At 59.5% G+C, this 20,667-nt stretch overlaps 1 protein-coding gene across 4 annotated transcripts in view; it reads left to right on the top strand.

Moving 5' to 3' along the window:
• SKAP1 (src kinase associated phosphoprotein 1) overlaps positions 1-20,667 on the top strand; it is a 235,024-nt gene that overhangs the window by 190,001 nt on the left and 24,356 nt on the right. For all 4 annotated transcript variants that reach the window (XR_012898048.1, XM_075911452.1, XM_075911455.1 and 1 more), the window contains exons 9-10: positions 2,475-2,657; positions 13,567-13,629. Coding sequence is in view for 3 of the 4 variants with exons in the window: in XM_075911452.1 (XP_075767567.1) it covers positions 2,475-2,657; positions 13,567-13,629 (246 nt within the window). In the remaining variant the exon portion in view is untranslated. The remainder of the gene's footprint in view (positions 1-2,474; positions 2,658-13,566; positions 13,630-20,667) is intronic.

Here is a 20,667-nt window from a genome sequence, read left to right as displayed (position 1 = left end):
CCATCCCCCGCCAGGGGCCTTCTTTCTCCCTGCCCCTCTGGCCCTGTGGCCCAGGGCTGGGAGGGGGGAAAGGGTGTGGGGCAGAGGGGCTACGTACTCAGTGTGCTGGCAGGCAAGATGGCCGACCCTCAGCCCGGCCGGCCAGTCCCTTAGTGGTGCGGCTGTCCCCCAGTGGAGACTCTCATTGGCATCCCTCCGAACAGCAGCCCCTCCCTTTCCATGTTGGGGAAACCAGTCCTGTTCACGGGTCCTTCCGGTTGTCCTGGCACAGCCAAGCCCTGACCTGGCTTTAAGTTAGAAGAGGAAGCTGCCGACCAGATTGGGTGGCCCTCACTCCTACTGTTTCGGAAGAGTTCTTGACCAAACGGACTCGCAGACAGACGCACTTCAAAATAGCTCGATAGACTAGACCTCGCTGCCCACCAGGTGGGTATCTAGAGCCTGGTTGTTCCCATTATATGGATGGAAACACTGAGAGAGGTCTAAAGTCACGGGGCAAGTCAGCGACAGACCAGCAGGAAACCCCCAGAAATCCTAATTCCCAGTCCCCTGCTATAAAGTCTGACAATATTGCCCCCGGGAACTGGGCGTGGAACCCGCTAATCCCCCCTCTTGGTCCTTTGCTTTTACTCCTCCGAAATCCTTCCACTCTGCCTCCGTCCTCCACCTGGCCCTGACGCCCTCACGCGCTCCCCACAAGAACTGAGGAGCCCAAAGGAGCAGGCCAAGCAGGATGCGACCGAGGCAGCCTGTGGGGCAAGACACATGGGGGGTTAAAACCAAAACCGTGTCGACTTCACCAGCCTATTGGCTCCCCAGTGGCTTGCTGGATGCCTGCTGATCTGGCGCCCTCTGGTGGCCCGGCACCCACAATGGTGCGTGGGAGATAGTACAACGCACGGAAGTGAGAGACGCTGTCCCCCTCGTGCGAAGCAGCCATCTCCGCTTGTCCCCCCATCAAACTAGGGGTGTTACATCCTGTTGGCTTAGTTAACCGGTTCACCATTAACGTTAACTGATCAACTGATTAAACGGGGGTTTCTGGTCCCGCGCGGGGCTGCCAGCTTTCGGGCTCTGCTCCCCAAAATCCCCAGCCACACCCGCCCCTTCAAAGCGCCCAATCAGCCAGCTTCCTACGCCGGAAAGGCCCAATCACAAGCACTGGTCTGACCCCAGTCGGGACACGCTCTTTGCAAGAGTGACGGCCGGCAGTAGGCTCCGCCCCCCCCCATTCTGGCTATTTCTGGGTCCTGGCCGCTTGGCCCCGTCCCCGCTGCCACTTCCCGGGGCTGCCGGCTCCCTGCCCACACGGGTTGGGAGCCAGCAGCCCCGCGCGGGGGCCCAGCGGGACAGAAGCAGCCCTCCGCTTGCAGCGGGCCATGGAAAAGGGGGCCTGCTCCCTCGGTTCTGCATATCCATCGCCCGGTGAGCGTCCCCCATGAAGGGTAAAGCTTGCCGGTTAATTACCCGCTAACATCCCTAAGCCAAACGGAGCAGGAGGGAGCGTGAAGTAGGGGAAGGGCCCACGGCTCCCTGGACTGGGAGCTTTTGTCCAGAGAGAAAGAGGCTGTTGTTGGAAGCACAAGGGCTGCCAAAGGGACGGGTCTCTGTTCCTGGGAGGGAGGACCAAGCCCTGAGATTAGTTGTTGCAAGAAGCTTAGTGTGTCACTGAGCGGGACCCAGCGGACAGGGCTGCGTCCGTTCTGCACTGTGCCTGGGACGTCCCACAAAGGGCCAGGTTCTGAGCTGCGTTCTCCTGGGGGGATCCTGCTCCGGATTTCCACCCGCGCTCAGGCTCTGGCTGGAGACGGGCAGGCGGCTTTCCTGCGCCCCGCCCTGCTGCGCCCTCCGGCCTGTCTCTTGGTACCTGGGCCCTGCCGGTGAATCAGTGTCACGCTGCTCTCGGCGACAGGCCCGCCGGCTTTCCGCCGTGCTCCGGCTGCTCCGGATTCGCTGCTGGGCCAACGGGGACCATGCCCGGGGAGCCTGAAAAAACGGGCGCCCTGCACCCCGTCCCACGCTGCCCACCACGGAGCAAAGTTGGGAGATGGGGGGCTTGGTCTGATCCCATTTCTCGGGCAGAACCGCGGGTGGGGACTGCAGGTGGACGGGAAGGCGAGAAACCCCCCTCTTGCTCCGGTCCGGGGCACCACACACCCCGAATCCTCCCCCGCCTCGTTAAGGGCTCATTAAGAAACCCGCCCTCCTGTCATCCTGCTTGGGACCGCACAGCTCTGCCCCCCGTGTATCTCACCCCGCTTCCAGATCCTCCGAATGCAGTGTAGGCCTGTGGAGCGTGACGGGGGCGACCCCGCCCTGGTGCCGGGCTGGCGGAGACCCGGACTGGTGATGAGCGCCGAGGGGGGATAGGCTGAGCTCTCTGGGACATTTCAGCCCCCGGCGGAAGCGCCCGCATCTAACCCAGCGACTGGCTTTGCTTTGGCTCATTCCTTTCTTTTCCCCGTCCCCGCCAGACATGAACTCCCTCACCATCCCCTACGACGAGGAGGAAGAGGAGGAGGAGGAGGAGGAGGAAGAGCCCTACGACGACATCGACGGCTTTGACCCGCCGAACTCAGAATCCCACCCCAAGTCCCTCAGCTTGGACGAGGCGGCGGCCAGCGGCGGGGAGGACGACATCTATGAGGTTCTGCCAGGTGAGCCGCCGCGCAGTCCGCTGTCGAAATGCCGTGGCGGGGGGGCCACACGGAGGGGGGTTGGCAGCCGGGAACGGGAGGCGAGTGGGCTCGGGGGGGCGTGGCCACTGAACATCACGTGGCCGCGTTGGCGCGGCTTTTCCAGAGCTCACCGCTTCATTCCCGGCGCCGGCAGTTCGCCGGGACGTGGCGTCTCCGAAATCACGCTTGAGCATCTCTGCACAAGCCGGAGCCGGTGTGCCGCGAGAGGTCCCGGCCGGGCCTGGGGGGCAGCTTCTGGTCTCACGGGGGACGGTAAATAGTAACACGGAAGAGGTGCCCTCACGTGGCCCACGGTGCACCGGGCGTGGGAGCGAGCCACGCTGTCGTGGGCGGGGGAGGGACCGTGATGAACATGAGGGAGCACGTGGCCGAACCGGGCCGCCTCGGGCAGCCGCACGTCGGCCGTTAGCAAGGGGGCGAGGGCAGGGCGAGCGCCGATGCGTCTCCGCAGGCCGCGGGCTGCACCCCGGCTGGGGCGGGGGCGTTCTCCGCCGAGCCCCATGGAGGACGGTTCCGACTCGGGAACAAGAGGGATATTTACAAGGAGGCCTGCGTGAGCGGTTGCTTTACTGGCCTTGCTGATTTATACCCTGCCCGGCGTTGCTCCGGCTTCCTCTCCGCTTGTTCCGGTTTACAGAGCTGCTGAGGTCTCCTAGAGAAAGCTGGAAAATATTCTAGTGGGAAACAATTCTGCCCTTGTCCTCGCCCCCTCCCCCACGCCACCCCCCACTCGCTCTGCCCCTCGGTGAGCAGCATGTGCATGAAAATTAGGTCCCTGGTTTCCTTTTATGGATTTTTGGAGCTTTGTATTTTTTGTGATTTCCAAGCTCAATTAAGGACGCCAGGGCGTTCTAGGAGGCAGCAATCCAGAGGCCAGGACCTTGGGCATGCGGGGCTGTGCTCGGCGATGTGGCGGTGGCTAGAGGTTGTGCTGCACTGGACAGAGTCTGTTCCGAGCTGTGCCACCGACTCACTGTGTCACCTTAGTTGCATCCCTCAACCTCTGTTTTTCACACCAAGCCATTGTTTGTTGAGCCTGGAAGCTCTCTGGGGCGGAGGCTGCCCGGTGCCGTGTGTTCATGCAGGGCTGTGCACCACGGAGCCCTGATCGCAGCAGGAGCCTCCGAGTCGGGGTGGGGAACCCACAGCCCAGGAGCTGAAGACGGACCCCAGCTTGCCCGGATCTGGCCCCTGAGGCTTGGCGCTCCCTCCCCAGCATTGGGAACCAGTGCTGGTGATCCAGCCCCACGGCCACTCCCCCTCCCCACGGCACCACGTGGAGGCGTTTCCCCTGATGCTCTGATTGGCTGTAATTGCAGCCAGTAGGAGCAGCAGGGGGCGGTGCCAGGGAGCGGAGGGGAGGGAACACGGGGCCATCTGTGTCCCAGGGAGCTGTGCAGGTAAGCACCCCCCATCACTCAGACCCCTCCCTCCCAGCCTGCTCCTGCACCCCCTCTGCTCCTGCGCCCTACCCCCCACCCAGCCCCTAACCCACTCCTGCAACCCCCCTCCTGCCCAGACCCCACACCGCCACTCCAGTCCTGCACCCTACCTCCCGCCCAACCCCCAACCCGCTCCTGCACCCCCCCCTTCCGCCCAGACCCCACACTGCCACCCCAATCCAGCACCCTCCTTCCTGCCCACATTCCAAGCCCACTTCCTGCTAGCCCCCTCCCACACATCTCTGCTAGGTGGCCGCCCACGCCCTTGGCTTCCAGGACACACTGGTCCCTGCCCGGTTTCTCCCAAGCGGGTTTTGGCAGGGGGGTGAAATCCCCCCTTACAGGAAGGGCCTGCCTGATGTCTTTGCACCCCGGGAGCAGCTGCAAAGCACTGTGGGATGGCCTCCTTCATCGCCGTGGGAACCAAGCCCACGGTCACGCAGTCTGGCACCAAGCTCCGCAGCCCCGACCCGCACGGCTGGACCAGCCTTCCTCTCCAAGCCATCGTCTCTTTACAGTCCCCAGATACCTTCCTCCTGGGACCCAACGTTCCCTCTTTTTTTCCATCCACGTGCGGGATGCATTTTGTTCTGTGCACCGAGGCAAGTGCGGACGCGCCCTGGGCTAGGGCGGGTTTGCTAACTGGGCTTGGTGCCTAGGACACGTGGGGGGACGGGAGCAGCTGCAGGAAGCGGAGACGTGGGCTGTCCACCCCCGCAGCCACAAAAGACCTTCGCGCCCCCCTCTGCCCGTGGGGCTCCTGCCAGACCGGCCCTGTCTTGTGCCAGGGGCACGGGGGTGCTATGAGAAGGCGGGTGGGTTAGAGTCACTGCACCCCGCCTCGCCACCTGGGCCTGGAGAGCAGATTCAGCACCACCAAGCCACCGGCCCTCCCACGATTGCTCGGCGTTCACTGGACGGGGGTGCCGGGTTCCCTCTAAGCCGGGTGCTTGGGTGAGATCCAAGTGCCGCCCCGCTGAGGAGCTCACGCTGCCGGCAGCGTGTGTTTCGACTGGGGGGGGCGCATCCGCACTTGCCTCGGTGCACAGAACAAAATGCGTCCCGCACGTGGATGGAAAAAAAGGAGGGAACGTTGGGTCCCAGGAGGAAGGTATCTGGGGACTGTAAAGAGTTGATGGTTTGGAGAGGAAGGCTGGTCCAGCCGTGCGGGTCGGAGCTGCAGAGCTCGGTGCCAGACTGTGTGTGACCGTGGGCAATTCTTAGCTTCTCGCGCCTCCCATCTGTGCAGGGAGGAGAACAGCCCTGCCCTGCCCTGCCCTGCCCTGCCCGGGGTGTTGTGAGGCCCTGGGACCCTGAGCCAGGGGGATACCTTGCAGAGGATGGCTCTGCTGTCTCCAGGCCTCCCTCCCCCGGACTCTCCCCGCTGCCTGTGGTTTTTATTATGCAAATATCAGTCTCTGCTGAGGTCGAGCTATTTTTTTTTCTCTTGTCCCAAGTTTAAAAAAAAAAAAGTGGGGGGGGGAGAGATAATTTCCTCAGCAAGTCATCGTCGTTAATGAAGTTTTACAAAAACAGATACAACCAAGGAAAAATAAAATTTCACAGGTGATAAATTTTTCCAATTTCCCTGGCAGAATTCGATAGGATTGTTAAATTAAGAGTGAAGGTGTCTGTTAGGAAGCAACGAGCAGTGATGGGTAATTTTATAGAGTGGAAAATTGAATCAAATTGCTACATTAAAGCACAGTTCCTCTGAGAATCGGCCCCTCGCGGAGGCCACTCCAGCCGAGCACCGGGGGGCTCTGGAGCCGGGCGGGGGAGGGGGTGGGAAAGACAGAGCCCCCCGTTTCTTGGAAACCCGGGGGTGGGGAAAGGCTTTGCTCCGGCAGGGCCTGAGACAGGATCGGGTCTGCAATCCAGCTGGGGGGAGGCCTTTTCTGACACTGGCCGATTCAGATTGCGGGGGGGGGGGGGGGAGGCGCGAGGATGGTGGGAACCGGGATCAGAAAAGACCCAGCCGGGTTTCGCCCCAGCCCCTGGCGGGTGAATCGTTATTTTTCCGGGTTCCCTGATTCCTCATCCCTGAAATCAGTGCTCAGCCCCTGCCCCCTCTTCTGGGCCTGTCTACGCTGCAACCCATCCCGGGCACCTGGGGAACATACGGCCCAGGGGCCAGATCTGGCCCCTGGTTCACCTGGCTCTGGCCCCCGACCCCTCTACATCCTGCCCCGCCCCACAACCCACGCCTGTTTCCCAGCACCCCCTCCCACACTCTGAACCCCTCATTTTTGACTGCTAGCCAGGGAGGGTGTCCCTAGCCTCTGTCAGCAGCTGGGAATGGGCGACAGGGAAAGGGCTCGCCGGGATGGTCCCCTGTTCTGTTCCCTCCCTCTGGCCGCTGTCGGCAGGCAGGTCTGGACTGGATGGGCCGTTGGCCGTTCTTATGTTCTTATATCCGCAGAGGTGGCTGCCGATAGTCCCGGCTCATTTTTGCAGCTGTAGATACAACTTTGGAAAACTTCCCCCCCTTCGGCCGATGCCTTCTCTGCGGCACGTGTCTGTGCCGCTTGGAGCTCCACTTATCCCCCCCCCGCTACAAACAGCCCCCGTGCCCGGCTCCCCATCCCCTTTGTGCGCAGGGCCAAGGAGGAGTCCCCCGCGCATCCCTGCAGGCATCCGGAACGGCTCCGGGTGGCGTGGAGCAAGGCAAAGAGGCAGGAGCGAGGCTCTGCCCTCCGCAGGGAAATGCCGGAGGAGCCGTGCGGCCTGCCCGGATCCGTTCCCTGTCCGGACGCCCTTTCCTCGGAGGCGCTCCATGCCCTGGACAAAGGGCGTCGTCCAGGGCTCCCTGTCAAATAAGCGCTCGGGCGGCCATCCAGGAGAGATTCAAAGGCGCCCAGCGGATTAGCAGAGCGCCCAGAGCGTGTGTCTGTATGGGTGGTGCACTTCCACGCAGGCCTCAGTGCACAGCACAACATTTATTCCGCACGTGGCTGGGGAAAAAACCGTAGCGGGCCCATCGGTGCTGTCCCATTTTTCACGGAAGGGGAAGTGGCTTTGCTGAACTCAGAGACAGAGCTGGGAGGAGAATCCGCTAGGCCTGACTTCGACCTCCACTGCACCCCCTCCTCTTCAGAGTCAGGCAAAGAGCTAGTGTGCTGACAGTGCTCCGGGGGAGCCGACCGCCACGCCAGGCGGGGGGGCGGCTCCGTGCTCCCAAAAGGGGTGGGGCTTTCCGTGAAAGGGGCGGGGTCTGGGCAAACACACTCACACCCCAGCGCTGCCTGGAGCACACTACACCGGCTCCCCCCAGCCCTGAGAGCCGCCCGCATGGGGCTCCAGCAGTGATTTCAAGGACTTGGGCTCTGGGCCTGGGACTAGAACCCTGGAGGTGGGGCTCTGACCACTGGACGACACAGTCTCCGGTGACGCCCTGTGACACTCGGAGGGGGGAGGTTCTGCGAGCAGGGGAGGCGGCGGAGGAAGGAGACGGGCTGGGAAAAGGCTCTTTCCTTTCCCTCGCCAGCCGCGGCCCCTGAGACTCCTGAGGCCTCAGAGCAAGCAACCGGACTTGGTCCTCGGCGGGAGCTGTGCTCCGATGAGCCGCCGGGACCCATTAGAGCTGGGCGAGGCCGCTCCGCCGCCGCTGTAATGGCCCCAGGCCCCGGCTCCGCTCTCTGGAGAGGTTTCCCGTAAAGCAGAGAGACAGCGAGGCAGATGCGTTTCCAGGGAGGGGCAGTGCCCGGCGCCGCTGGGCGGAGGGGGCAGGAAGGAGCCAGGCCGCAGGGGAGGTTGGCAGAGGAAAGGCGGGCGACAGGGCGCAGTGAGGAGCGTGCACCGGCCCAGGGCTGCAGGGAGGAGATGGGGCGATCATAGAGCTGGAAGAGACCTCAGGAGTCACCAAGTCCACCCCCTGCCCTAGGCAGGACCAGACCCAACTCAATCAACCCGGCCAGGGCTGGGCACATAGATTGCCGGGTGGCGTGTAGGCACCGTGCGGGGAGTGCTCAGGGGTTCGCAGGGTGGGAGCAGATGGGGTCTCTCCTGGGCGTGGAGACAGCGGGTGTCTCCATTCTCTGGATCCTGGTGGCACCGAGAGGCCCCCGCCCGGTGTGCAAGGCGCTGGACGCACACAGTGACAAGACCGCCTCTGCCCTGACACACTTGCGCTCCAAGCCGAGTGGTTCTTGTCCCCAGGGGTTGGATTCCGCTGCTCAGGCCTTCGGGGCTCCTGGAGGATACGTTCCTGCCGCTGAGCGCAGGCTCCACCGACGGCTCCTCCCACGGGCCCATCCCCGGTTCACGGCAACTTTCCGGCAGCGTTCGACTTACTCACTGCGGGTGAATGTGGCCAGCTTTGCGTAAAGGAATGGATGGCAAATGTAGAGGGCTACTGCCGGCCTACCAGCGCGCCGGGCGCACCACCCTGTATTCTGGCTCCGCTTTGCTGGAGGAAATCCACATCACTCGGGTTCCCAGGTTTTAGTTTGGGGAGCAAATGTCCCTCAGATCCAAACCGACGGAAGGTGCTTTAGAGAGGAAGGACAGTCTAGTGATTTGGGTGCTGAGCAGGGATTTGAGGAACTTTCAGTCTGGGCCCTGCCCTGCCACAGCCTTCCTGTGTGACCTTGGGCCTGTCTCTTAGCCTCTGGGGTGTGGTGAGGATACCGCAGTGGGAGGTGCTTTGACGTTATGGCGACGGTGGCAATAGATGGGTACTTTGAGCGGCTTTTTATGCGTGGTCCCACGTCTGTGGCAGGGAGGGCTGCGGGTCTGTGCTGGTCGGAGCTGGGGTTGTTAGCCCCGGGAATCAGCCCCGGGCCACAGGGAACGGATTATAGAAATGGCGCCTTCAGCTGTTTGCATCCAGCTTGTGGCGTGAGGCTCCTTCTGAAGAGGCCACCGAGTTCCAGCTCACACATTCAACCTCCCTGCTAATTAGCCCCGCCGTGGCCATGCCACAGAGCAGCTTTCGTCTGGACCCCGTCCTAGGCCGAGTCCTCCTTGGGATGCCACCCAAGCGGCTGGGGCGTGTCAGGGAGCTCCCGCCAGCGGCTTGGTCCACGTGGCGTCGGGGGATCCGTGGCTCTCTGCCGGGGGCTCTTTTCGGCGTGGCAGCTTTCGCCCACGCCTTGAGTGGCCTACAGCTGGCAGGCCCCGGAGCAAGCACCAGCAGAAGGGCAGAGTGGATCCACGTTCTCCCCTCTGAGGGGCCGGGCCCCGGGTGTGCCACGGGCCTGCCCTCCCTGGCAGCGAAGTGAAGTAACAGCTAACTGGCTTCTCGAGCGGCGGATGGAATTTCCATCCACTAGTCAATAAGCGGGGGGGGGGGTGCTCGCTGCGGCACTGCAGCTTAAATGCAGCAAGAGCCACCGGGGTCTTACTACATTCAAAATGCAAAACCGCAGCGGGGTTAGCTCCGGGGGACGGCTCTGCCTCCCCTGTCCCCCCCCCCACCCAGCACCAGCTCCTGCTCCTGCTCCCACCCCCTTGCTGCCTCTGATGCAGAGGCAGCAAGGCAGAGGAGGAAGCGAGTAGTTGAGTAGACACTCAACTTCCCAATAAGCCTATGCTCTGAGCCCCAGACCTTCCCTCTGCCCAGGGCGGGGGGGTTGTGTGGGGCAATAAAGGGGAAGCCAGTCAAGAAATCTGCACGCCCAAGGCTGTGCCAAATCCTTTGTTCCACCCAAGCCACCCAGATGTTTTCCATCTCGCTTCCTAGCCTCCGAAAAGACTGGCATTATGGGGATGGGGGTGGCGCTCAGTTGGAGTCTTGCGTCCCGTTCTGGGCTCCACGTTTCAGGAAAGATGTGGAGACATTGGAGACGGTCCAGAGAAGAGCAACACAGATAATTCAAAGTCTAGAGGACAGGAGCTAGGAGGGAAGGCTGAAGGAACTGGGCTTGTTTAGTTTGGAAAATTGAAGACTGAGAGGGGGCAGGAGAGCAGTTTTCAGGGATCTAAAAGGGTGTCCCAGGGAGAAGGGGGGGAAATTGTTCCCCTTGGCCTCTGAGGACCAGACAAGAGGCAACGGGCTTAAGCTGCAGCCAGGGAGGTTTAGGTTGGACATTAGGAAAAACTTCCTGCCTGTCAGGGGGGTGAAACACTGGAATAAATTGCCTGGGGGGGTTGTGGAATCTCCATCGCTGGAGATATTGGAGAGCAGGTTGGACGGACGCCTGTCAGGGATGGGCTAGGTCAGAGATTCCCAACCTTTTCCAGATGGGGACCCATTTGACAATTCAGGAACACTTGGTGACCCAAGGCAGTTCAAAAACGGGGGGGGCAGGAGCAGAGCCATCTGGGGAAACACTTGGCGACCCTTTTGAAATGGTGACCCATATTTGGGTCGTGACCCATAGGTTGGGAAACCCTGGTCTAGATGGTGCTTGGTCCGGCCGTGCGGGCAGGGGACTGGACTCAATGACTCTCGAGGCCCCTTCCAGTTCTAGTGTTCTAGGATTCTCTGACACTTTGGCTTCTATGTCTGCCTGGACTAGGTGTGTATATGACCTCCCTTGCCTTGTTATCTAAGTCCCTCGCAAGATCATCCAGGCAGTCGCTCAAGTCGCTTACACTCAAGTCCCCAGAGCGTAAAGCTAATTGCTCTAACCACTGGGAAATGCTGCCTCTCTCTAGCGTTAGCTAGCCCTTCTCTAATCAACATCCTCCTTGGCGGGGGAGAATTGGTTTCTCCCCATCGGCTTCCTTCTCCAGTCATTGTCAGTGTGCTCGTGTTGGTAGTGATGGTGTTGTACATCTAAGACTAGCTGTAGAATCATAGACTCACAGACCACTAGAACTGGAGAGGTCGTCAAGTCCAGTCCCCTGCCCTCACGGCAGTGCCAAATACTGTCTAGATCGTCCCTGATAGACGTCTGTCCAACCTGCTCTTCCATATCTCCGGTGATGGCGATTCCACAACCTCCCCAGGCGATTTATTCCGGTGTCTAGCAGTAGCCTGGGAGATGACTCCAGGCACAATGAGAAATAGGATCGCTTCTGGACCTGAGCTGCCCTGGAAGAATCGGTTTTATTTGTTCCCTCTCCCATTCTCATCCCAGGGCGGGATTAAGTGCCGTTGTCCGACAGGATAAAGCCATCTAGCCTTGATTGCCTGGACAGTGGGTTTCTTTTTTCGAGCATGGCTGCAGATACATTTACATTCTCTCTTACAAATGCAAAGAGCAGGCAAAAGCCACTTTCAATAATTTATTTTAAAATCAATGCTAATGAGGTTACGTCTCGTCAGTGGCCGAGTTTTACAATAAAGTCTGATTTATTTAGAAAAGATCTTCGGTGCCACTTCCCGTCTAATGGGGGAGCCGCTGCAGTGACCCTCCAACTTCGGATCCAATTTGTAATTCACCGTGGAGCCCTGACCTGATTTGCATTGATTAGAATCGGGAGGAAGAGACAGCTGGGGCCGGGCCGGGGCGGGGAGGGGGGGCTACTCCATCTTCGGAAAGTGCTTCAGCACAGCAGATGAGATACCGCCTTGCGATCAGGTTGCACAGAATCAGCAAAAGAGCCAGCCCTGGCTTTATTAGAAAGGCCCTCCGCACCTTGGTTCCCAGAGTAGACCTCGGTGCCTTTGGGCTCACGCCCATGCTGGTACCCCTGCTCCTGATCGGACTTGCCTACACTACGAAAATAAACCCGTTGCTTCCCGCGGGCACTTGTCCACTTGCTGTGCGTGGGGAGGGGTGTTGGTTCACACCCCTAAGCCGGAAAGGGGCCACCCCACCAAGACTGAGCCTTTGTAGCGTAGGCAAACCTGGTGCGTGTTCGGGGGGCGCTGACCCTGGATTAATAGCCCAGTGACAGGGCCTGGCATCCGCCTGCCCCGGGAGAGGGAATTCCGGTGCCAATGGTCATTTACCGATTTTAAACGAAGCCACCGGAACCGATTTCAATGTGTCCGCACCAGGGGCGTGTGCGGACCTCGCCAAACTTGACTTTGCTTCCGCCGGTCCCAGCACTGGGGCTGGACAAGCCTTTCGTTCTCTGCTCCTGAGTGACATTTCCTCAGGGCGCACGTGGGGCTGACGGGAGCCAGGGAGGGCTCCCAACCCAAAACAATTTCCCCCCACTGGGCATTCTCACCTTCTTATCCACTCTCGGGAGCAGGCGCCATGCAACCTGCTCGGGTGGATCTCGTTCGCTCGGGGCCTCCCCGTCGTGATGCATCTTGCCCACCTCTGCAGACCCAGCCACCCTAAGTTTCCACGCCCCAGGCGGCACGAGCTCCAGCCCACGCATGCCGCCATCCAGATAAATCTGGGAGCGCCCCAGGATGCCTCGCTGTGTTTTGCGGAATCAGACGAACGCGGCTGCCCCCAAGATGCGCCCCCAGCAGCTCCCTGCTCTGTGCTCCTCTTCTGCACAGTCCGTTGCCCTACCCCCTTCACGGCTACTTCCCCGGCCTCTGCACCATGTCCCATCTGCCCTCTGTGCCTGGAGCGGCATCTCTCGTCTTCCTGGCCGGGCGTCCTTTCTCTTTCCTCCTTCAGCCTCCCCTCCAGCCCTGGTTCTTTCAAGGAACCATCCCACCTTCTCCATGTCCTGGAACCGACCGTGCAGCCTCTCGTCCCTGCCAGCACATGAAACGGTTCTTCCCATGTGATGCTTACACAAGGCCACATCAATGTCTGGGGCCAGCGCGAGCCATTTGGTTTTCCCTAGCAAAGGACGGGGTTATGCCACACGCTGTAAAATAACACCTGTCCCCGGAGTGGGGGCGTGTCTCTGTCTCCCTCTCAGATTTTAAGCTCTGAATCGACTGAATCGCAAGGCAGTTGGAGGTGTGCAGTGGAGAGAGTTCAAAATGGCCTTAAAGGGATAGCTGACTTTTTTTTTTTTTTGCTCAACAAAAAATCCATGATGCTCTGCTTAAAAAAAAATAGTTTGGTGTTCCTCAGTCTTAAAAAGTTTCAGAAACACTGGGTTTGAGGGTCCAGAGCCCTCTTAGTCCAAGTCATTCGATCAGTCTCCTAATGGAACCTCTCCTCTGTCGATTCCGTACGGCTGCCCCTGGCAGGGCATCTCTGCTTCTTCCGCAGAACGGTTCTGTGTCTTCTAAAAGCCCCACCCTGGCGTTCATTCTGTGTGTGCTTAGAGGGCTTTCCCGGCCCCATTTGTCCCGAGATGTCCATTTCTGGGTGTCCAGTCCTGGATCTCATGCCCGGGGCAGGGACTGGCTAGAACGAGAGTGTCAGGCGTTCCGGCTCCGTGGCGGTAGGCAGCACGGAAAAGTCCCAAGTTCTGAGCCGGGAAAAGTCCAGGGGAATTTTGCTGACTTCTGTGGGACCAGAGTTAGGACAATTCTGAGCGGTTTGGGGAAGTTCCACTCCTCTTCTGGGTGACGTGGGGATGTCCCCATGCTGCCCACGCCTCCCAAAGGACAACCGTTTCCATGAACCCTTGCTAACCAAGCTCTTGCATTTCGTTTCCCCCCCTTCCAGACGAGGACCTGGTCTCTCCCCTGACAGACGATGGAGAAGACTCTGGAGGCCAAAGGAAACCAGGTAAGAGACGCCCACGTTGTTTGGAAGCAGCGGGCTCAGTGGGGCTGCGCGGCAGGAAGGGCCTTGCTCCAGCTAGCTGGCTGGGGAGCCAGGGAACGTCTCTGGCTGCGCGGCCGAGAGGCCGGAGGGTGGAAAAGGCTCTGGGCGTGAGGCTGGTGTGGCCGAGCGAGGAGGAAGGAGGCTCGTAGGGGGAGTAGGATTGGGTTGCTAGAGCCCCAGGGCGCCCTGGGCGCATATCGGGACCCCGCTGTGCTAGGCGCTGTCCAAACAGAACGAGAGCAGCCGGGGGAGTTCGGACAAGACCTGGAGGCTGGGAGCAGTTCCCAACCCCTTTTCTGAGTCTCCCTTCGCTGCCTCCCCTTCTGTTCCCGAATCCCCCCTCCTGCTCTCCCTGCCTGCCCAGCAATGAGCTGGGAGCGGTTAGGGCTGGGTGGGCTGCCCAGGGGGTTTCCTCTCCCTCCAGCCCTCCTAGGGCTAGGGTCTAGCAGAGCTGCCTGTGGCCCCCGCCGGCTGGGACAGCCTGGAGTCCCTGTGAGGAAGTGGGGGTTGTATTCGCGTTGCTATAGTTCATGTGAGTGCTCCTGTCCTGTACTAACCCCACGTGTGTGCCTCAGTTTCCCCAGGCACTGTCCTAGTACCTAGACGGGGGGGGGCTACCCTAGGGGTGCGGACAGATGGCACCTTTGGTCTGGGAAGGAGAACAAAAAAGGCAGAGGAGGGACTGGGGGGCCAGGCTGCTAGGCAGGGGCTGAGTCGGTCTCGGCTGGCTTGGGGTGCAGGGCTCGGGGGCTGGGCTTGGCTCTGGGCCCCCCTGAGTTGGATCGTACCGGCTGCTTCTGGTTCCTGTGCTGACACGTCTGTTCTACGCGGCGTCCCTGTCGACGCACAAACCTTCTGTTCGCCCCGTGGGCCGAGAGTCGCCTCAGGCCACGGCGGGGGTGGGGGGCCCGGGGACTCGGTGACAGGCCCTTTCCAGGCACTGGACCTACGTCTCTAGGGCCCCGCGCATCTCGAGGCGCCTTAGCAACGGGGCGTGCCCAGGAGACGTCACGGGCCGAGGGGAAGATGCAGGTTCTACTGGAGGGACGGGGGCAGTTCTCGGGGCAGCTTTTTCCCTCGGGCCTGCCCCTCCATCAGAGAACACGACAGCGGCCAGGCGGGGTCAGACCCAAGATCCGTCCAGCCCAACGCCCGGTGCCCCCGCGGGAGGGAACAGAACCGGAAAGCATCACCGGTCGCCCGTTCCCAGCGGAAACGGCTCTTTGGCCTGGAGGACCAGAGAACCGGGGAGGCCTCGTCTCCATTCCACGGGCTGGTCGGAGGGCAGGGCCAGGGGAGGCGGGCAGACCGAGCCGCGGGCGGTCCCACCTCGGCGGGCCCAGGTACATTTGGCAACGACAACAGTACGCCGCTGGGTTTTGGTGGATCCGAACCCCTCTCCTCCAGCCGCCGGCTGTCACCACGCCACGGGAGACGCGTCGTCCCTGCCTCCCTCAGCACAGGCGCCCCTCTGAAGCCCAGCTGATCAGCAAAGTGCCCACAGCCAGCAGCGCATGTAGCGCCACGTTGGGGTTCCTCCGATTCTGCAGCCCCGTCGCAGCAAGAACAGACTCCACCAACCACTCGAATAGAGAGGGCTTATTGCTTCTCCAGGATACAGCCCAGCGTAGACGTGATGTGTCCACAGGAGTCTAGGCCAGGATGCCTCAGCCCTTTGAGATGGGGTCCCGACACCCCTGGATTCCAGCCCCCCCTTAGTCTGTTTCCTTCATGGTTCCAGCCCAAGACTGCCCCTTCCTCCGAACCTCACTTCCTTAGTTCCCTCACTGCCCCCAACCGGTCAGACCGATTGGGTCTTTTCTAGGTGACCTAGGCAGCCTACCTGCTGAGCAGTGCTCCAGACACCGGCCAGTAGGGGTCACCCACAGCCCACAACCCAAGCATACAACCAGCAGGGTACTAACACTACATCACAGCACGTGTCCGCTGCTAGTGCACAGCTGCATACGCCCAGGTGCACAGAACAACACTTATTCTGCACGCAGATGGAGACAAAAATTCGAGGGAATACGGGCAGGGAACCTTGCCAACGGCCGCGCCCGCTGCTGTCTGCCGCAGAACGTGGCCCATCTCGAGTGACACTTCAAGGACGCTCCGCTCAGCCATCCAGCCGTCCGCCCGGCCTGCCTTAGACTCCTGCAGCACTTGGCTTCTTTCCTGCCTGCAGCGCTCTCGATCATGCGGCCACGTGCCATGGCTCCGTCTTGGCTTGGTCCGGTGTTCTGCCGGCCATCGGGACCGGGCATCCTCGGAGAGGGAGCCAGGCTTGCGGGAAGGGAGAGGGAGAGAGGCAGCAGGAAACAATCGGAGACTGCGGAAAGGGAGTCACCACTGGTGAAGGCAAGAGGAAGACCCAACGGGGCGGGTCTGTGGACTGGAATCCTGGAGGCCTCCAAAACCCAACCCCCTACCCGCAACCCACCCTTGCTTTTTCCTTCAGAACCCCTCGGGCGAGAGCTGAGCGGAAGGTCTGTTTCCTGCCTAGCTCCCCTTCGTCCTACCTGCTTCTCCTCCCATCTGGCTTCCGCCCCCGGCACAGGAAAGAAACCCTTGTGTGCCAGCAGCCGCGGGCGGAGCAGCTGCGAGCTTCCTGCAGCCCCGGTTCCCTTTTTCCACCTCCCTTCAGGAAATCCCAGCCTCCTGGCAAAAATCTCCTTGGAGACCCGCCTCCTCAGGCGCTTTCCTCTCTGCCCCCTTGCTCGGGGGCTTGCCTCCCAGAAACGAAAGAGGGGGGCAGGTTAACCACAAATCCCTTTCCAGTTCTCCCATCTGGACCGACGCCTACATAAGAACATGAGAACGGCTGTACTGGGTCAGACCAAAGGTCCATCTAGCCCAGTAGCCTGTCTGCCCACAGTGGCCAGCACCAGGTGCCCCAGAGGGGGTGGACCGAAAACAATGATCAAGCGATTTGTCTCCTGCCATCCCTCTCCAGCCTCTGACAAACAGAGGCCAGGGACACCATTTCTATCCCCTGGCTAATAGCCTTTTATGGACCTAACCTCCATGAAATTATCTAGTTTCTCTTTAAACTCTGTTATAGTCCGAGCCTTCACAGCCTCCTCTGGCAAGGAGTTCCACAGGTTGACTACGTGCTGTGTGAAGAAGAACTTTCTTTTACTAGTTTTAAACCTGCTACCCATTAACTTCATTTGGTGTCCTCTAGTTCTTCTATTTAGGGAACTGATAAATAACTTTTCTTTATCGGCCCTCTCCACACCACTCATGTTTTTATAGACCTCAATCATATCCCCGCTCAGTCTCCTCTTTTCTAAACTGAAGAGTCACAGTCGCTTTAACCTCTCTTCATATGGGACCCGTTCCAAACCCCTGATCGTTTTAGTTGCCCTTTTCTGAACCCTTTCCAAGGCCAAAATATCTATTTTGTAAGAATGAGTGTGGAATGCATGATCAGCCAGCAGCAACCTAAAGAGGCAGCAAGGTACAGTGGGTAGAGCACTGAGGTGGGAGTCAGGAGCCCTGGGTGCCGTGTCTGGCTCTTCCGATGACGGTGGGCGAACCACTTCCCTGTGCTGTCTGTTTCCCCATGTCCTTTCCTATCTCTTTAGATTGTAGGCTCTTCGGGGCAGGGACCCCCTCTCTCGCTGTGTGTTTGGAACAGCCCCTCCTGCAACGGGGCCCCTGCCCTCAACCTCTGAGTACTCCGGGAACGCAAATCATTCTTCCCGGGATCACTTTGGGCGTTAGCTGCCCAGGCGCGACTCTCACAAGGTGGCACGGCTCCCTCCGGGCCAGCCCCTAGTGACGGGCTCGGGTTCAGTCTGTGCACAGTGGCTGAGTTGCCTTCTTCGTCCTGGCAGAGGGGCCGGTGTTCAGGGAGGTGCCGGGCTGGGCCGCAGCAGAGAGACATGCCGGTGAGGCCCTGGGGAGAGGTGCAGCCCAGACAGCTCAGCTCCATCAGCCTCCAGAGGAAGCTAGGAGCTGAAATACCTTTTACGGGGAGCCTCAGAGCTTTGCTTCCGCAGGCCCGGACTCCCGGCTCCTCTTGGTGAGCACGATAAAATATGGGCCTCCGCGGATCAACAGCCACCTTGAAAATGCTCCCACATTCTCCGCGACGTGTAGGCCTTCCTGGGCCTGCCGCGGTGACCACGGGTGATGGAGAATCAGAGTTCTGGAGCCCTGGGGTGTCACACAACTCACCTGCCCTTACCGTAATGACAAATGGGGACGGAGGGCCCCAGTAGGGAAAAAGCGAGATTCTCGCTGCCAGTCCAACTCTCTGCCAGAGAGAGACTCTCCCCAGAAAGTCGGAGCCGGGTTCAGAATCTGGAGCAGTCGTCAGGTCTGGATCGGACGGGTTATTTCGTCCCCTCCAGCTGTAAATAAAGCTCTTGGAGCACTGAGTTGCGTCAGGACCCTGAGGACATGTCTTCGCACCAGTCCGGAAGCTGTCTCCCTCACAGTCGGGCCTGTGTCTCTGCGGCACGCGTTCCTCAAGGCCCCGTCATTCCTCATGGGAGCATCGCGGGAGACCTAGAAGGAAGTAGGAAGGCAAACAGGGAGAGGGGCTGTTTCCGATTCCCTTTTCCGTGGCGAATGTGGTTGGAGACGAAAGGGTTTGTCTACACAGGGATACTCGGGAAAGTTACTCCGAAGGAACAAAAGGTGGGAATTCAAAGTGGATTCGTTAAACGGCCATCAACCCCCATCTGGACTGTCAGCCAAAATGAAAGTGGCCTTCCTCGGGTTTCGCTCCCTAAAGCTGGAGCCCTAGGAGGTGCCTACGGTTGCCAGATACCTTCACAAAAAATCCCAAACAGGCAGGGAAAAATTGGTTGAGGAAAAAAAAAAAGGAGACCAAACTTGTGAAGCAAAAAAAAAAAGAGGTCGCTGTGCCTTTAAATTACCGCACTCCTTGTTCCCCCCACCCTGGCAGACACCACCAGCCATCCATCTGAGGAAAACAGAAAATATTGGACATTTTATATGTCTGGTATTCTGGGGGTTTTTTACCGGATGGAAGGCCAAAATACCAGACTGTCCAGGCGAAAACCAGACACCTGGCGACCCTAGAGGCGCCGGAAGGAGGAATTCCCCTGAACCCCATTGAAACTCACATCCCTCGAGGCACCCGACTGCTGTGGGTTTGGGGTTTTAAAGGCTTTCCACAGGCAGCTCGTTTTGGCCTTGAATTCTGAGGGCCCGCCATGCGATGCCGGAGGGAAGAGAGCCGCAAGCGTGCAGCGCCTCTGAAACAGGCATCCCAAGGGGGGGACCCCAAATAAGAGGTTCCCCCTTGAACATTTTGGCCTGTCCCATTCACCGCCTGGCCAGCCACTCGGATACTGACGAATAGGAGCCGGGCAGCTGCCTGGGGGTTATCGTTGTTCGGTGGTTATGGCCCGTGATGGCTTTCGGACACAGGCCTGGCCGTTTTCGTGCGGAATGGTAGATTAGACTCCCACCTCCGGCCTGCTGGCCCAGCTCTCGAATGGGCAGCACGGTGGCGCGGCGGGAAGTACGTCCTCGCAGAAGAACAATTAGGTGGAGCGGAGTCCTTGAAATGAAAGCTGAGAGGGTGGGGGAGGGGAGGGTGCCGTGGGTATTTTTCTTAATTATATCAAATGGTCAAAATGCCAGAGGAGCATTTGGCTAATGTAAAACTTATTGTTTCTCATTTCCGAGAGCCACAAGGACACTCTGCAGCCAGCCAGCCTCCCCCCAGCAAATCAAGCCGAGAGCCGCAGTCTCATCCTGCCAAGAGACTCATTTTCCTCTCTTAGCAACTGGGCCCTTTGCAACCCCATGTTCTGAGCGAAGCGCGGGGAAGGGAGGGGATGGGCACATCTGCAAGGCTTTGTGCCAGGACAGGCTTGGCCAAATTCCACCACCCGCAGTCTTTGGCTCCTCCCATAGTCCACAGCACCACTCTCTCCTGGGGGCCGCCGGTTGTTTCTGCTAACATGAAAATTAACACAACCTGTTGCTCTTTCCACTGCTGTCATTACGCTTCAGAGTGAACGGCCCCACCCCTGACACAAACAAGATCTCTTGGCATTGGAAAAGGTTCCGAAAAGGGCAACACAAATGATGAGGGATTTGGAACGGGTCCTGTATGAAGAGAGATTGATAAAAGATTGGGACTTTTCAGCTTAGAAAAAAGGAGACTAAAGGGGGGGGGGATATGATGGACGTCTATAAAATCATGACTGGTGTGGAAAAAGTGAATCAGGAAAAGTTTTTCACTTGTTCCCATACCACAAGAACTAGGGGTCACCACCTGAAATGAATAGGTGTCTGATTTAAAACAAACCAAATGAAGATTTTCATCACACAGTGCACTGTCAACCTGCGGAACTCCTTGCCAGAGGATGTGGTGGAGACCAGGACTTATAACAGGGTTCAAAAAAGAACTAGATAGATTCATGGAGGTTAGGTCCATCAATGGCTATGAGCCAGGATGGGCAGAAGTGGTGTTCCTTGCCTTCGTCAGAGGTTGGGAATGGGCGACAGAGGTTGAATCACTGGATTCCCTGTTCTGTTCATTCCCTTTGGGGGCACCTGGGCTGGATGGATTTTTGGTCTGACCCAGCATGGCCGTTCCTATGTTCTAACAAGGACCGCTTGCACCTTTCTCTTGAGCGTTGTTTGCAGTGGCACAGATGGGGGCAGGAAAACATGGCCGTTGCCCCGTTCGTTTCTGATGGAGAACTTTCTGCGGAGACAGACGGGCTCCTCTAGGCGCTGGCACAGCAGGTGACCGAACGCGGGCTCCCCCTCGCCCCGCGGGCTGTAACATCTGGGCTTACTCACGAGTACAGGGCACGAGAACGTGGCATTCGACAGACCGGATCCGATCCGAGGCCCATCTCACCCAGGAGCTGGTCTCCGGCTTGTAATCGGTAGCAGCTTACACCAGAGGAAGAACCCTGCAGGAGCAGCTCCGGAGGGCAGATGATCCTACATCAGGTCTCAGGCTGATCTCGCCTTTCGGCTCTCAATATCCCGTCCTTG

This window comes from Pelodiscus sinensis, chromosome 29, assembly GCF_049634645.1.
Source record: "Pelodiscus sinensis isolate JC-2024 chromosome 29, ASM4963464v1, whole genome shotgun sequence".
In the NCBI taxonomy this organism is placed as follows: Eukaryota; Metazoa; Chordata; order Testudines; family Trionychidae; genus Pelodiscus; species Pelodiscus sinensis.
This window is presented reverse-complemented; position numbering and strand designations above follow the sequence as displayed.